General features: G+C 40.2%; 1 protein-coding gene across 2 annotated transcripts in view; it reads left to right on the top strand.

Moving 5' to 3' along the window:
• Nucleotides 1-333: 333 nt before the first annotated feature.
• Nucleotides 334-18,472, top strand: part of LOC145447383 (BCAS3 microtubule associated cell migration factor-like) — a 100,349-nt gene continuing 82,210 nt past the window's right edge. For both annotated transcript variants that reach the window (XR_013917547.1, XM_080325811.1), the window contains exons 1-13: nucleotides 334-441; nucleotides 879-939; nucleotides 2,379-2,483; nucleotides 2,845-2,896; nucleotides 4,921-5,103; nucleotides 6,130-6,208; nucleotides 7,020-7,071; nucleotides 8,837-9,021; nucleotides 11,242-11,318; nucleotides 11,555-11,638; nucleotides 12,469-12,669; nucleotides 16,764-17,021; nucleotides 17,776-17,903. Coding sequence is in view for 1 of the 2 variants with exons in the window: in XM_080325811.1 (XP_080181937.1) it covers nucleotides 2,392-2,483; nucleotides 2,845-2,896; nucleotides 4,921-5,103; nucleotides 6,130-6,208; nucleotides 7,020-7,071; nucleotides 8,837-9,021; nucleotides 11,242-11,318; nucleotides 11,555-11,638; nucleotides 12,469-12,669; nucleotides 16,764-17,021; nucleotides 17,776-17,903 (1,391 nt within the window). In the remaining variant the exon portion in view is untranslated. The remainder of the gene's footprint in view (nucleotides 442-878; nucleotides 940-2,378; nucleotides 2,484-2,844; nucleotides 2,897-4,920; nucleotides 5,104-6,129; nucleotides 6,209-7,019; nucleotides 7,072-8,836; nucleotides 9,022-11,241; nucleotides 11,319-11,554; nucleotides 11,639-12,468; nucleotides 12,670-16,763; nucleotides 17,022-17,775; nucleotides 17,904-18,472) is intronic.

An 18,472-nucleotide genomic window follows, 5' to 3' on the forward strand; every position in this document is an offset into this window, starting at 1 on the left:
AGATTAGAAGCATTAGCACCAAAGCAACATGTAACCCATTTGCGACTTGTTAAACTATATTGCTTCATATATGATTTAGATGTGAAATTTTAAATGTGTTTTCAAATAAGTCACGAGGTCATCGAAATAAAGCTGATAGTTGCATTGAATGTTTAATTCACTGAACCGCCTTTGATGTTCGAGGGATATATCGTTCACGTTCATTACTTTCGAAATTTACTTCTTAATTTTTTAGTTGATCATATCCCATGATAATTATTCCCCAGCCTACATTTTAGCGGTTGATTAGTAAATCTCATGAATGCATCAAGCTGAAAACCTAATGGCTGTTTGTGAAATGCTTGACACTCGTGTTTTTTGCATTGTATTATTCAGAACATAGCGATAGTTGATTGTTTTCTGTTTGGGTGATATATCACAGTTTTTCCAGCTTCTCCCTGGGTAAGTTCAAACATCTTGAATTCCGGTAGAACTCAACAGTGTGGATAGCCCAGAAAAGGGGTCTGCAGCAGCCTGCAACTTGCGGAGCATAAAAAATTTAGATTTAGAAGTGCTAATTTTGAATTGTGTGTTTTATGCTGACTATGAACTTACCATTACCAGCAATTCTTACTGAGATGATGGTCACCGCAACTATGAGCAAGCCTGTGTACGACCCTCGATTTTGCTTGTTTTTAATATCTGGCCCACTGGCAAAACAGGTTGCACACCCCTGGCCTAGAATATATATTTGTGTAGGCTAGTTATCAATTTGAAATTTCATTTGCTGCGATCGTGCGCCTGCCGATCTTGAGCAAAAATACTTTGTCTGGCTAGTCTTTTGACTAATAATGTTCGTCGAGGTTTACTTTCAAATCATTTGCAATTTTGTCATGCAGGCTGGCAGGGCAGCTTCTTTGGGAAAAGAATTGAGGACGTAACACAAATGCATTTTGTTTCGTGAGTATTATCGTATAATTTTCTTTGCAATTAGCTACTGCTCATAGGTTAAATCTAGACTTATGAGGTATTTTAATCCTAAGTCTACTATATATGATATTGCTGCACTCTGCTGTGTTTGTAGTTATGGGAATTGGATGATCTCTCTCTATTTTGTTGCCACTTATATTATTCTACATATGTACTTTGTACATATTAGGTAGAATATATATTTTAAAACAGTGATTCACTCCTGCATATTTTCGAACCATACTGAATATATTGCTGTTGCAAATTTATTGCTGTAATTGCCTTCTCTGATTGTATCACTTGAGTGTCTGTAATCTAACATTATCAGTCGTTTGCCGTCCTTCGTGATGCAAGGTCCAAGACTATAGTTTATGAAACATGAGGTCGTAATCAAAGTAATGATTAAATCGTTGCTGGCGGATCCAAATCGAATTAAATAGGCTAGATCTCGAATGAATGTGGTGTACGCATTGTGCATTTTTTGTTTAAAGATTGGTTTCATTAGGTTTTTTCTATTTCTACGACATGAGCCTGTTGCTTGTTAGCATTCAACAATAGATATGATGGTGGTAAGAAACGATAGATTGGTCCGTAGTTTGAGCAAATTCATTCGACAAATTTAGTAGGATTATGGTGTGGCAACAATTTATAAGCCTACCTGCATGCAACAATTAGTTTTATGCTTAAATCTCTATTCTGGTCTTATAAAGAGCAAGTATCCATAAACTGCTGGCTGTGCGAAACAAGCTGCCTATAACTGATTTACTTCTTATAGTTTGTGCTGGTTACCTGTTACTAACCTTTCCGAATCAACTACTACGTTTAGATCACTGAATATGAGTACGAGTCGCAAATCATCCAATTGATGTGTGAAATACAGCAGAATACTTTTGTCCATTCTCTGTGACCAAAAAAATTATAATGAACAGGCTTCAAATGCCACTTAGGCTTGTGGCTCATGAAACCAATGATAATATGGTACCTTATATTGACGTTTAGTGAATGCTGTTTATCAATCACTGCATAGTAAAAATGATTGCCCGTGAACGTAGCACGCACATGGTTTACCAGTTCCTGTAGTTTGAGCAACGCTACGAAGTAATAAGCTTCATTATTGGATAATATTCAGTTAAAAAAGGGCATATTATTGGTACATGAAGGAATATCATCATTTAGATCACACTCATAATTTACTTGAAATCACAAATCTCTCTCTATAGCCAAGTAGTACTCTTCAACTTTAACGGTGCATTAACAGAAATTTTTCCATCCCACCATGTTAAGCCTGGAATATGTCTCTTGTGTTGTATAATTTACTCAGTGTCTATTGGTAAGTGTAGTGGACTTAAATTGTAGCTGAGGGAACAATGCAGACCCTCCCCAGTGTAATGTCATGCAGATGTCAATGTTCCTAATCCTTCGAATAACAGGTGTTGAAAAAGTATGTCTGGTGGAATACCTCCTTACGAAAGTATGAGCGCGAGACGCAGAAAGGATGCACCGCCTGGCCGGGTAGTTTCGGCGCAAGTTTGCAAGTATGTTTTCCGATCAGTAATGACTTGTTCTTTTTCGTGTATTTGGTGTATATTTGCCTCTTATCAGTGTGACAATAGATTTTGGAATTGGTCATCATATTGTACTAGCCTATAGCCTTGTCCAATGTTTGTGCTTGGCAAACTGCTAAGGTCTTATCAATTCTTTGTGAGCCTACGCTCATTGGCAAATCCAGGCGAATGTATATGCATATTATGTATATACAGTGGATTTTCTCAATTTAGGGCTGTTTTGTTTTGCAACTATGGTATAATGTGTTTTCATTAGCGAAAATTGGCTTGTCCTTCTCGATATCTTTCGCACCTTGTAGCCTACTTTTTTTACAGCACTATTCTTTTACAGGGACAGCTCTTATATTGAAAGTGTCACTAATTTCTTCCACGGCATTGGTCAGGTTAGTGCTCTTATGGTCTTGATTTTATGTAATGTTCTATGGTTTCACACCATTGTTTACTACTGTGATATATAATACCTTTTAATGTCATCTAAAAAATGTATTTTCATATCTGAAGGAGTGCAATTTCCTCGATGACTTCTAAAGGTAACCTATTCGGTTGGTAGAACTCAAATTACCACTACCAAATCAATGCTGAATCGATTGATTGGACCAATCAGGCAAAACCAACATTGATTAATCGACACCAATTGGACTATTATTCACTCATATATTGGGCTCCCAAGAGTCCCAAGCTATGCCCGGTATTGGTGGATGACATGAAATATCGAGAAACTACTCTTGGACTACCACGGTAGCAATTCCGTGCCGTGACATCGTGATATGAAAATAACAGTTTACAAATTAGTCTGTTTTTCATGGTGAATCTCTCAAATACATAGACAATCAGAAATTTCATCTCAGTTCGAATACCTGAAATCTTACCGGGAACTAAAGCTGGTAATCATTTGATTTACTAATAATAAAGTTGAAGAATTCTTTGAACCGATAGCAGACGATATAGATAATATTAGGATCTTGGTTGCTTTCACACCCTATTTAGCGTCCACTTGCAACGTAATAATTTTATTTATTACACGAGCTTTCGGAGCTCCGCTCCTTCTTCAGGTGTTAAAATGAAAATAACGCAAAGCGATTCTGTATTCAAACATATATGCGTATTGTGACATCACAGGGAAGATAACTTTCAGGCCGAAAAAGTTTGTACCTTTGTGACGTCATAGACAATATAATCGAAATTGTAATTTGAAAGGACTACAGCAAGTTATGGCACTGAAAATGAGGTTTGAAAGCGTATATACAATGATTAAATACATATGCACCGAATTTCTCAACTGCAGATTCGCACGGTGTAATGTGACATGCACCCCCGATCTATATTAAGCCCTTGATGGAACGTATTGAATTGGTCGATGTATATCTGTTCAGTGGCCTTGCGCAGGGTTGAGTCCTCGATGTTCCCGGCCAACACGTTAACAATCATATCATTTTCCGAGTGTCCCGCAGAAGAAAAGTGCTCACCGACAGGCTTCGATCTGTTTCGTTTAGAAATGTCATGTCGATGACTATTTATTCTTCTGTGGAGTGGTTGGCCGGTTTCGCCAATGTACCACGCAGCATCACATCCCTTTTTGCAACGAATTAAATATATCACATTATCAGATTTGCATGTGTACTGGCCTTTGGTCCTGTGATTAGTTTGTCCTCTAGTAATCACGGTGCTGGTGTCGAGAATTGGACACGTCTTACACGAAGTTTGTCCGCAATTTTCAACAACGTTTTTTTCGTATTGTATGAGGTAATCTGCTTTTTACCAAAATGCTTCGCAAGTTTCGGGGTTGTCGGATGGCTAGAAGTGGCCTCCTTGGGAATGCCTCCTTACATTTTGGATCATTTTCCAAAATACTTTGGTGTTTCCGTAGCATCTTACGAATCTTTTCCGCCCCAGGAAAATATGTGGTAACCATCGGCACTCTGTGTTCTTTTTTGCCATCACTACTAGTGCTGCCAAGGAGTTCTTCTCGCGGAACGTTGATAGCCTTGTTAATTTGGATCTTTATCAGATTTTGATCATATCCAGAATTTATTAGTAATAAAGTAAAATTTGGCGAGTAACGCAGATGTGGTAATTGTGATATCGCATCTTTGAATGTCCATTGGTTCAGATTTAATCAAAGTTGGTCAGCAACAAAGTACTTTTATTTAATGGACTATTCAAGTCTGTTTTAACTACTTGCACCCATTTGGTCTAATGTCCATCTATACTTTATATTCAACAGATTTTAAAGGTAAATTTGGTGATTTATACGTTTTTGCACTTCAAGCGGCGTTAAAATGTCTTGATTATCACTGTTTGTACTTGCACTCACACAATGCCTTCTTTGACATGCTCCTGATTTTTGCACTGCTGCATTCGCTACATTCTGCGACTCATGATGCTAATTGAAAATCCGTTTTTGCAGGTGTATGGCGGCACCTCGCAGGTTGAAGAAAAAGAGACGGTGATCTGGGCACGATTTCTTGATTTCGAGAGCGTTCTCTACCCCGAGTTGAGTGACGAGCTCGCGGAAGAACTACATCGTAGCGTTGATTCCACGTTACTACTTCTAGGATACAAGAACGGGATTCAGGCGTGGATTTTTGAAGTAAGGCTTTACGTCTTATAAGACCATGTCAGATGTCACCATTGAACTTTGTGAATGTAGTTTGTACACCTTACTTATTTAGTAGTGACTTTTAGCGTGATGTCAAAAATTTCGATTTTCAATTAGATTTTCTTTGTAGAGTTACAGAACTTCAATATCCAAATGAGTAATATATTAATATTCAAATGAATTCGAAAATATTCAGGTTTATTTCAATACGGCTAAATTCTTCAATTGCCTTTTTTTGGTCATGTGGTATAATTTCTTTTTCTACTGTTGGGTTACCGGACTGAGGATCGAATGTAGTACCAGGGTTGTAATGACTCATGTCGCGATTTTCTGATGACTCGACTTGACTCGTTATTTTCTCGAAATACGGTAATAACTCGACACGACTTGGACTCGAGTCATTGCGCATGACTCGAACCAAGTCATATAACTCGAGACTCAGACGGCCAAGACCGACATTTCATTGTAATTTCGAAGAATGGTAAATAAAGTAACCACACTTATGGAATTTCGTCTATTGGTACTGGTACTTGAAAATGCGACCAGAAACTGCTAAAAGTGACAAAAATTAGCATGTTGTAAATGCGAACCATTTGATATCAACAAACCGAGTTATAAAAATTGGGTTTAACAAAACTTTACCTGGATACTGAGCAGTCAACGCAATGACTTGGACTCGGACTCGAGTCATAATACCATGACTCGGACCCGACCCTTTGCTCGCTGACTTGGAATCAGAGTTGACTCGGTGGTTAATTGAGGATGACTCGAATTGACTCTAGTCAAAACTATACAAGTGAGATTGACTTGTGACACGGAGCCTTGTGACTTGGTTACAACCCCCTGTAATGTGGTAAAGCTTGTATTGCGGTGACTACAAGAAAATATGACTGCCTATTCCCTGGGTACATTCTCTTTTTACTCTGATACACGCATTCACACTGGTCATTTTGCCACTAGCGGATGGAAATGATATCATTTATTTTTGCGGTATCAAAGTTGAATTTATTGTTGCAGGAAAATGGGTCTTTGCGTGAGATCTTGTCACTCCGACAAGGCCCTGTGAAAACGGCATGCTTGATACCATCCAAAAAAGGTAAGCATATGCCACGGCCAAGGTAGATTCAGATATAATTGTTACACACTCATTGAAAAGTAAATTCAATTTGTCGCATTTAATTGACTTCGTATGCGCTCGTTGGTGAGGTTTAACTATGATCTGATGGAATTTGAAATCCTAGTAATACCAGCAGGAAGTTTGTGATAGACCAATGTGACCAAACTGAGTGTACCGAGCTGTATGCGAGACTCTTTCAGGCTTAAATTGTGTACATTTGATGATCACACATGCATTTGCCCATTGCCGAGTGGTTTAACCCTACTATGAAATGATGCATTCAATCCTGGGATGCATTTAAACCAGAAATGTTTCGAAACAATTTGTCTAAATTTTTTTCATTTCAAAAGTACTGTAAATACATTTTAATTCGTTATAAATACTTTTGAAAAAATGTTTACAAATAATTTTGAAAAAACGTACAACCCACTTTGGACAACTCGTGCTAAAAATAGTCAAGATATATGAGATGGAAATTGAAACCCTAAGAGATGAAACCGATTATGTTATTTTCTGCATATAGGCAATTACGACTAAAAATCAAAAACTTTTTTGTGTGAAATTTTGACACATATGTAACACCTCTCTAAATCAACCATTACAAACATTTCATGTCACAGTGTTGAGATGCACCTTTTGGTACCCCACCGCGCTGGAATAGGGGTGTAGGCTGTACAGCGTTCTGCGTTTTACTGTTTCGTCAACCCGTCGTCTTGCCCCGTGGTTAATTCAATTTTGTGTTTCCGATTTTAAACCTGTTCAATTGTCATTTATGCTAGATATTTTTCAGTACCAGACACTGCCGATCGTCCTCTGCTAGCTGTGTGCATGGCTGCTGACAGGTGTGTTGCATTCACTGACTAAAACGAATTGCCACATCCTAGTTATTTCTCTATATCAGGGGTGGGCAAACTTTTGAGCTCGCGGGCCGCATTCAACATCTAAATCCATGCGCGGGCCGCACTATATAAAATTGAGATTATAAACCAAAACGCAATGTTGGTATTTGATTATATAGTGAGGAAATGGAGATGCTTATTTAGAACAAAACAAACATTGCTTTGATGATGTCGAACACACGTCAGAAACATAGTGGCGAGATTTCATAGGCTGGTCGACCTCAATAACCAATTTGTCAAAACTATAGAGATGAAAGTCGGTTGTCCCTATTCTTAAAACAGGATTGAAATTTAAATCTGTGAGCAGCGATCTGTTCTTAGATTTACTTATTCCACTTTTGATTCAGTTCCAGCCTTCCAGGACACACAATGCTGACAGCATCATAACCACATTAGCTTTAAACACGCTTCTACGATATGTAGATAAAATATAAATACCCCATCGCATACTGAGAACGAATCTACCTAAGACACGTGCGAATCGTTTGTATAAGCACATCACTAAAATAATTAAAATAGGAGTGGCCAATATGAAATCCGACTCGTGATCCGAATTATGTCAATCTCGTTTAGGATTTCTGTTAGATTTTTAAATATGAAATTGAGACTAAATACAGAGCAACAATTATGAAGTTAATGAGAATCGCGCTGAGCGCGAAATTTTTTTTAGTGGAGCTCAGCTTCGGGCCCCCTTCAAACGCTTTCACGCCCTCAAGGGGAGAGGGGGTGCACCCAAGTTTTAGAATTATCATGGTGAAATATACTAAAAAAAAGTTCAATCAAGTTCCTGCATTTTGGTAGGCATTTTATCAATATTTAAAAAAAGTTTCGTTATACTCTCGCGGGCCGCACAGAACGGTGTTGCGGGCCGCATGCGGCCCGCGGGCCGTAGTTTGCCCACCCCTGCTCTATATCGTCATTCGTCATGGCTTGGCATTTCATCAGTTTTGCTCCCGGCAATTAGACTGGGGCTGGTAACAATGAATAAACAATGTGGATTAGCAGTAGATTACCACTAATCAGATGGCATCAACTTCCATCTCTACGCAATGGGATATGGAGCTCAAGGGCAATGATTGCATACTTCCTAATTCCTAGATGGAGAGTAACTCTGGAGATATCATGGTTATTCATCGCGAATGCGTGTCAGGAAGTATGGTAATATACCAAAGATTATTTGCTGATATCTTTGATCTCGAATGTCCTGCAGCGAAAAAGTGCCTTAAAACCCATTGGAATTCGGATAAATCCGTGGTAGTGGTAGACGTCCCTGGCACTAACATCAATTCAGAAAGGGAAGTCGAATTGACGGAAGAACTTTGCTAGGAGTGCAAACGGACAAATATTCGAAAATTAAATTTGAAGCAAAGAATAACTTTCGAATTGTAATTTTTTTTTTGCATTCGGACCAATGTCAAAAATGAAGTTAGTTTGTGCGGGACATTTTTTTTTTGAACAAAGTAATTATAATTTTTTTCAAGTTATAACTCTAATGTACACCATGCACTCACCGTATGTATAATTGTGTATATGCATATGCACAGATCATGTGTATGTATATCGTGAGTCTGTGCGTATGCCGCAAGAACATCAAGGACAGAAATATGCAACGTCCTATCCTATCAGTCGTATTCGAAAATGTGATGTATTGATCTTCAGAAATGAAAAATGATATCAATATGTAAATAATATAAATATTAACTTTTAGGAAGCAATTATTCACTTGCGTTCGTCTTGTGTCGCTTCGTACTGGGGAAGACGTTGAACAGCTCGACTTCGACCACGACGTTGAAGATCTTCGCATGGGCTGTTCCGGTCTGTTGATCGTCACCTTCCTCCACGAGATCCGGGTGTTTGATGTGACTGGTTTCAGCTGTCTCTTCACCATAAGTGGTAAGCTGACTACGTAGTGGCGAGATAGCATAGCGGTATGATTCGCAGCTGCAACACCAATGGGTTGCGGGTTCGAGTCGAGGATTCCTGCCCAAGTGCTGGAGGTTAACTGGGCTCCTCCTCACCACGTGATCCGCTGAAGCGGTGTCTTGTAAAAAGCCTAGAAGTTGGCCGTGGTTCAAGTCGGTAAATACGGAGTAGACAAATAAAGATTTGTCGGCCTGGTGTAAAATGACCAATCTAGTCGAAACACCATGAATATCAAACAAACTACCTGTCCAGGGGCGTTTGATACTCGAAAACATTGATTTACGAAACAAGAACAATCAAAATTGACTCTTGATTGGGTAGTGGATTTGTTTTGTTTTTGGACTTGTTTTGCTTCTGCTGCCACAGCTCTCGAAAGCAAACTGCTTTTTACGAAGTCTTTCGTGAAAAAAGTAGTTTAAGAGACTCTCTTGGAGGCAGGGTTGTAACGAAGTCACAAAGCTCCGAGTCACAAGTCAATCTCACTTTAATAGTCTTGACTCGAGTCAAGTCGAGTCATTTTCAATTCACTACCGAGTCAAGTCCGAGTCCAAGTCATTTAACAGCTGTTCGAGTTCCGAGTCGTGGTATTATGACTCGAGTGCGAGTCCAAGTCATTTTGTTGACCGCTCCGTTTCCAGTTAAACTCTTGGTAAACCCACTTTTTATAACTTTGTTTGGTGATATCGAATGGTTCGCATCTATAGTAGACTAATTCTCCTCACTTTTTGGTCGCATTTTAAAGTATCAGTACCGATAGACGAAATCCCAATAGTGTGGTCACTTCACTATTCTTCGAAATTACAATGAAATGTCGGTTTTGGCCGTCTGAGCCTCGAGTCATATAGATTGGTCCGAGTCATACGCAATGACTCGAGTCAAAGTCGAGTCAATACAAAGATTGACTCGTGTCGAGTCGAGTCATTTTCAGATTTTGAGAAAATGACTCAAGTCAAGTCGAGTCAACAGAAAATCGCGACTCGATTCGAGTCATGACTCGGGCCGTTACAACCCTGCCTGGAGGTACATAACTTAAATACACAATTGAAGGATGCATTCATATTGAAATACACCCGAATATTTTCAGCTTGCTCTTGTCGGGAGTAATCGTCAACAAAAAGCATGGAATTGAAAAGAACTTTGTATATCCACAGTTTATCACCGAATATGGCGCCACAGCCTGGAAAATTCGAATAATCGTATTTGTAATAGTATATTTTAGTTATGCAGGAACTGCTTCTTTTGGCACAAGCTAGCTTGGCCGATTTCGATAACTTTGGCATGCACTATTCGACTCCCCATCAAAATTCAACTGAATTTGGATGTGGTTTTGTTTAGGAGTATTGTTTGCTAATGCGTCCATGCTTTGGAAGGCAAAATATTCTTTGCAACGTTTCCCGACGAACAAGTTCAGTGCATGGTTTTCATCTGTGAATTTCATCAAAACGTTGAGCAATGACACGCCCAACTTTGAAGGTCGTCGGATATACGGTATTTAGAAAATCCCAACAACGTCATAGGAAGCGGCCCGTTCAAACTTTCATTTGTACACCAGCCAAGGCTGTGTCAACAAAAAGAGTTCGTGTACCATTTGAAAATAGTACATTGAACCCTTTTTTATTCGACATTTCATGCTGGTGATGTCATATTTTGTGATGCGATTGTTGATATACGCTGTTCTTTCGAATTCTCTACTAGTTGCTGACGATTACCCCTGACGAGTGTCAGCCAAAATATTCGGGTTCCGTTCAATATGGATATACTATTCAATTGTATATTAAAGTTCTGTACCTCCAAGAACTATTGCATATTAGTGCAGTAAATCATCTAACAAACGTTTAAGTTGTATAAATCGTCATTTTTCTGGATATCCGACTATATTTGGAATGTGAGCTACTGGAATTACCTTGTACGATTATGGTTAAAATGTCTCGTTTTAATGCAGAATAGGTCAACTGAAGGGGAAGGATACTGAACCTCGATTGTGTGCATTCAAAACACATATGCAAGGCAAGCTGCCTACTGTCAGTCAACCTCTAATAGCACTTTCCAGTAATCTTGCTCAGCAAATGTGACTCACTCGTGTACTCATTTGAAACATTACAGCCAGCAATTGTACAAGTGTTATCCACACACAATGATTCATGCATATTACATGTGAATCTCACATTGTTCCAATGCTCGTTGTTTCAGATTGTTATCAAGGTGCTGGAAACGGTGTCAATCCAATTGCGGTATCAACGGAATGGCTCGCTTATTCTCCGGCCAAGGTAGAGTTCTCACAGTATGATTTTGGACGGTACATAAATTGCCATATATATATCATTTGTATGTCTTCGTTTTATTTTAAAATTTTAAAAATATGTCAAGATTCCTCTTTTTGTTATATAGCAGAGAACTGAATTTTTGTTATGTGAGACTACATGGCTACAATCAACAGAATCTGTATTGAGAGGGGACTGATACAAAATTATATTTCCCTCGTGATTTTATTATGTGTTTACAGACCGTGTCCAGTCGCCAATCCGCTGGAGGGGTGAACACAGATGTCAACAACTCGTACACTGCCACCGTCATCAGTGCGGCCAAGGTATATTCTACGAAATCCTAAATATTGCGAGAGTTGGTCACCTTCCTTGTAATGGCTTTGACGTGTCTCGTAAATCGCTACTTCTGCTTGTAACCGAGAGTAGACGTTTGCTATGTTAGTTCTTCTTGTGCTCGAGTACCAACGCTGACTACTTTGACCATCTCTGTGTGGCTTTGACTCGTCTAAGATAACAGAAATTCTGCTTGTACGGTAGTAGATATTTCCAACACTTCCCGCTGTGACTTTCAGAACATATTCGAAAGTTACACACAATTTATGCACAAATATTTTTCCAATAGTTTGCCTTGTGTGTGGGGTGACTTTTTGATACATTATAAAATGTCCACTCCAAATCGAATAGAGAGAGATCTATCGACTACTCAGGACCTATCATCTAGAATGCATTGCCACAACATATCCGTGAATTGCCTTATGATAGATTTAAAAAAGAGCTACTTGAATTACCTCTCATCGTCATACTGACACTGTCGCCCTACCTCGCCCAGACATTGCTTCATTGATCTGCTACCATCTTTTAATTTTTCCTTTTTTTAATTTCATTTTTAACCAACTGTTGTTTGTTTTAGCCAGACAGTGTAGAGACAGTTTACCTGTTTGATGCGGGTGTGATCAGACTAGTTGATTTCCAAGGTCGTATCGATCGTTCCTATGTGATACCGAATACTGTGCATGCGTATTTTCTGTACCACCATTATTGCTGTTTGTTTGTTATGTATTTCTCTCACTCTTGATATTGGAATATTATCTCCATTCAATATTACTTTAGTTAACATTCTGTGTTTGTGTTTTTACCTTACGTTTCGTATCAGACACTGCGGAAAGGATTCGGAGAGGCTGTGAACTGGCTAGCGAAACCAACCATTCCGGGCACAGACGAACCTTTGTCTGTATCGCCGCGAGACTTGATTCGACACAAGCGGAATTCCTCTGCCGGCAGCCTTCCCGAGCTCGAAATGACCCCGGGTTTCGTCACTGTGCTCGATGTACAGACTTTATGCAATTTGTGGAAGGTTTGTGCGCAATTTATGCTCGGTAGGCCACTGAGGGACTCGGTCGGAGAATTCGTGTGCTAGGAAACAGGTAGAGTTATGAAGAGAGCTGATATTTTAACCGATTGCAGTGTGGGAGTCGGTGCATAGCGACATACACATTCATCATAACGCATTCATTGGTCCATGTTTGTGTTATGCATGTGAACCTTGACGATAATTCAGAGGAAACTTGTAACAACATAAATAATGCTGATTTTTGAAAAGTTTGCTTGAAATCTGATGCTAGTCCTGTTGTGAATAATATAGTTCTTATGTATTGTCACGGTTATCTACGTCCAATGAGACCAGTACTTATAGATTTGGGTATGTTCTGCAAAATTTTTCTAGTTTGCGCTAAGAAACATCGAAAAAATATTAGATTGAGCTTGAGCCATCTCATTGCCTATATTATTCGAATTTTTATGCTGGTGACGTCTTAGTTGGTGATTACGATTGTTGATATATAGTGTTCTTTTCAAATTCTCTACTAGTTGCTGACGATTACCCCTGATGAGTGTCAGCCGAAAATATCCAATATTCAATGGTACACTAAAGTTCTACACCTCCAAAATTTTTTCAACAGACCATTCTACCCCTTTCCCAAGCTCCTTACCCCGTACTAAAATCCTTTATAGTTCCCACCCCGCTTTGTGAGTCATTATTCACATATCGGTACTGAATAGATGAAAATCTATATTTTAATATACCATACCTGGCATATATTTATGCACATAGAGATGTTAACACCAGCAAGATTATCTGATGCTTGTTGCATTGGCGTTTGATTTCGAAAGTAGCTCATAGCAGAAGTGGTCAGTAATGACGTACTACTAATTTGAAGTACTCGAGTAGGTTTTGTCTACATATGTTCATTAACTCTAGCGGTTAACTTTTTGGACTAGCCTATTTCCACGTCTAATTGAACAGTCTTTTACGCATAGCTACCAAATTCGGCACATCAAAATTGCTAGTTCAACTTTTTGAGTTGAAATGTAAGGCATTGCTTCTACTCTACTCAAGTACCGACCAGGGTTGTAATGACTCGAGTCCTGACTCAACGTGAGTCTGACTCATGGTGACTCGAAGTCAGTTTTTGAAATGCGTAAAATGACTCGACTGGAGTCATCAAGTCCTTTGACTCAAGACCAGGACAGCCGAGACCAGTGGCGGCTCGTCCTATAGGGCAACTGGGGCATTGCCCCACCTAAAATTCTGTTCAATAACAATTTAACCATTTATAGACGCACAGCAATCAATATATACCGAGATCACAGCGAAACCCGCGTTCTTCTTGTGCTTTCGCTTGCAAACGCCCATACATAGCGAAGTCTCTGCGAAAATCGAATTCTCTTCTGTGTTTTCGCTTTGTGAATGCCTAGCCGGGGCTTGCCCCGGTAGCGCTCATAACAAGCTTTCACTATCTATTCTCTCAAAGCCGCGCACAATAAAGAAACGGTGATTTACTCTCTCCTATTCGTAAAATGGCCGAGCAACCGGGGCAAATATGCCTACTCGCCCTTAAGGTGTGATGTAACAATCGTATCTATATCTGAACTCGGTTACCGTAATATGCGTTGAGTCGACCTTTGCTGGAATAGGTCGATTTTGACGGTGTTTCGCACCATGATAATTCTTGAAACTTGGTATGATATGTCGTGAAGGTAGTATTTAACACTGCTCAAAGTTTCAGGCTTGCTACTTAAAGATAATGGTAGTAATTCCGTTTCCGAAGTTCAGTGTGTGCTGATCTATCATGTACATAGTACAGCAAACAGATTTTACTCAAAAGCCGGTATTGGTCTCCATTGATTTTGACGATGTTCTATACCGAGATCGGTCATGACATTTGGCACGGTAAGTGTTAGTATCGACCGCTGTAACAAGTTTTAAGTTTGTCACTGAACTATGTGGGTGGTAATTTCGTTTCCAAAGTCGAGTAAGAGCTGACTCTTCATTTATCGCCAACAAATTTACGCAAAAGCCGTTATTGGTCTCTATTGATTTTAACGATGTTCCATACATAGATCTGTCATGAGCTTTCACACGGTATGTCTTGATTTTAGTATCGAACACGGTGCCAAGTCTTAAAGTTGACACTCAATGATTGAGGCAGTTATTTCGTTTTCGAGGTCGAGTATGGTAGAGATGCGCGCTGATCTGATACTTAGTGTAGTGGTAGCTCTATGGCGCCACTAGGGTGTGACGACATCGCAGGTGCTTCGGTGCTTGGTCGGCACTGAATACATGGCTGCTTGAGAACTCACGTCTCGTATATTAGACAGACCGTCAGTCACGTTACTACACTTAGCCTACCTACGTCATTGTGGATCTCACGCAAAAGCCGGTGTCGGTCTGTGCTAATCCATATAGTCTGCGTTCCATAACGAGATCGGTGATGATATTTCCAATGGTATATCTCGATGATCGCATGAAACAGCTAACCAAGATTCTCGGTTTGCATTCAAATATTCACATAATTTTATGTTCGCCAATGTCCATTTCACTGTGAAATTGTGGCCTTCAAACCATTTGCTTACAATCCCCTGTCAATTGCGATAGCTATTTCATTTTCGATGTCGGCTAACAGCTGATCATTCGATCAGCCTATTCCTCGATCTATTTTACTCAAAGTTAGGTGTTCGTCTGTTTGCATTGATTTTGACAGTGTACCATACCGGAATGGGTTATGAGATTGCGTATGCTACTTCTCGATGATTTCTTGTAACAGTATACTAAGTTACGGCTTTTATTCATGTATTTATTGATTAATATATTTTCCAACGGCGATTTCGCAGCAGACTTATAGACAGTAAGCCGTATGTGTTGTGTCACAGTCTCCAGTTTCAAGGCCAAAATGTCCTACGTTGTTCCGAGACCGAAGTTCCGAGGCTGCTGTCCTTAGTTCTTCAAAGACCATTCAAATTGATGTTCTGGATTCAATATGACAGGCCCAATCTATGAGATAACAATTGCGTATGTGTCCGAACTCGTTGACCTTTCCAGTTAGGCTTACGCAATCTCTCGAGTTCTAGTCATTGGAATTAGTCAGGTCAAGTCAAGTGCGAACATGAATCGTATTGAATCTTTATTCCGTACGTAGTTTACGCAGTTGCCTTTAGAGCAAAAATGAGAGGTCTAGAAGTTGTCCAGTCTATTGATCCAATCGTACGCCGGGTGCCTCCGCTTTGGTTGCCTATTATCACCTGGTCGTAACCAGAGATGGCCACAGTCCGGTTCAGGAGCCGGAGCAGGATTTCAATGTTTTTTTACCTGGCCGGACTGGATCCGGATTTCGAATTTGGGGTGACGGTCGGATTTTAGGGTCTATCGATTTGCGTAATCTATAACTCTACCATGAAATCAAAACGCATGCTACTAAGGATGACCTGATACTTGATTCGTGGCATAGGGACGATTCTTAGTTCACGTACATTTTGTAAAATAATCCTTTGATTAAAAATAAATGAATAAAACATTTGTTACCACACTTCAAGTCACGGCTCACCGGCAAACCTCTCGCGGCACCTACGTTAAAATCACTGTTGTCGGGAAATTCATGTGACCATCATAAAGTTACTTTTTTACGTTGGAAAACGCCATTGTGACGTCATGTTGATAAAAGTCGCTCGCAGCCCTTGCCCCACCACCCGATATTGTCACGAGCCGCCACTGGCCGAGACAGACATTTCCTTGTAACCTCAAAGAACAGTGAAGTCACCATTTTATTGCTATTTTGTCTATCAGTCCTGATACTTGGAATATAGGCCCAAAACAGTTGGAACTGAGGAAAATTACGATATTCTGAATGCGAGCTATTCTATATCACTCGAGTAGAGTTGGAAAACGTGGATTGAACTCAAAACTGAACAGTTAACACAATGACTCGGACTCGGCCCTCTACTCCTTACTTGGACTCGAACTTGACTCGAGTCGAAACTATGAAAGTGAAATGACTTGTGACTCACAACCTTGTGACTTGATTACCACCCCGGGGTCTGGTACGGACGCCGACTATTGGTTGCCTCGCACTTCCGCCCTGTCGCTATGGATAACCGCGTTTCCTTTCTGTTCAGGCCGATCCCTCGTCTAAAAGCGCCAAAGAGCACGTAGTAAACGGAGTGGCACCGTCGAAAGCCGTAACGGCACATTTCCACGCTCACGACGAGGCCGTCGTCTGCATGGAGTTCAGCCCGTGCGGTTCGTTGCTAGCCACTGCCGACGAGCAAGGGCGCGCGTTTCACGTGTTTTCCATACTGCCCCACCCAGTCAACCCCAAGATGAGCGCCGCCGTTCACCTGTACACTCTGAATCGTGGCGAGACGTCGGCAAAGGTGGGTGCGGCGGTGGGCCCTCGAACGGGGACGTCTCCCTGGTTTTTGTCGATTTTGGTGCAAAATCTGACTTTTCTACTTGAGAAATTTCACTTTTCGACGCAGGACTTTTTGGTTAAACTTTTCAGCTCAAAATTTGACCTTTTCATGGTAAATCTGACCTTTCAGCACAAAATGTGACTCCAGACGCAAAATCTCACTTTTTTTAGGGCAAAGCTTCGACTTTCAATTCACTCCTTGCGATTTTCTGCTCAAAATTCGACTTTTTCATATCAAAATTTGACCTGTCGGCAAAATTTCTCTTTTTTGGCCCAATACTCGTCTTTCAATATAAAATCTAGACGTTTTTAATCACAAAATTTGACTCTTTCGGCACAAAATTTCCGTCAAGATTGCATAATGGCGGAACTTCCAGCTTCTTGATTGGTGGGACGTGGATAATGGTATCGGGCCCTACGATGTTCACCATTAAATCCCCGCTAGGCTCTCATCGTTACAGGGATAGCAAGTAGGGGTGGTACGAGACTTGGAAAGTCTTACAGGGCTATTTCGGCTCCTTCCTTGTCCAGCGGCATATGCACATTGCACATCATGCACTCATGGTATGCGGTATGCACATATCGTGTGTATGTCTATCATGAGTCGGTGTATATGCCGCAAAAACATGAAGGACCAAAATATGTTACGTCCTATTCCTAATTTCGAGTCTTTCATGACTAGATTTGACCTTTTCGTTACAAAATTCGACTTTCAGGTGCTGCAGTTTTCGTACAGCCATGACTGCCGATGGCTGTCCGCCAGTACGCACCGGGGCACTACGCACGTGTTTCCGATTTCTACTTATGGCGGTCCCGCCACTATACGCACCCACGTCTCTCACAGGTAATAGCCCGTGACGGGCGGCCTTTGATCACTAGTTTTGCAATAGTAATAATTAGTAAGTTCATTGGAAATATGATTTCAACGAACTGTAATGATGCATATCGACCTGGTTTTATTGATTTACTGTGAATTTGCTCATCCGTGCGTGGAACTAAGGGCAGGTGGTGCCAATGCCCCCCAATTTTCCATTCTGACATGGTGGCATAGAATACCATTAGACAAGTCCCAATAAGCCTTATCAGTACGGCGAGACCTGAAAACTGACAAATTTTTACATGAAAAAAATTCATTTTACAACAAATTCTGCCCCTATGAAGGATTCCAGTAGTTAGATGAAATATCCTACACTGCAAACTGATTTTGATTGCCAACGTGTGGGCATACTGATACAAACATATTGTTGTTTAGAGGTGTTTTTTAAGGTTTTGTGGAAGTCAATCAGGGTTACCGCCCAAATTTTTCATTTAAAGTTGTCAGTCCCAGCAAATAGTGAACAGTTGCTTGACATATAAATTCCTGCAGTTTTTTTCCTAATCCTAAATCATTGCCATGGTATCCATATTCTCCTG

The sequence above is a fragment of the Botryllus schlosseri genome, chromosome 9 (assembly GCF_051294905.1).
Source record: "Botryllus schlosseri isolate E-star chromosome 9, Bs_hap1, whole genome shotgun sequence".
Lineage (NCBI taxonomy): Eukaryota > Metazoa > Chordata > Ascidiacea > Stolidobranchia > Styelidae > Botryllus > Botryllus schlosseri.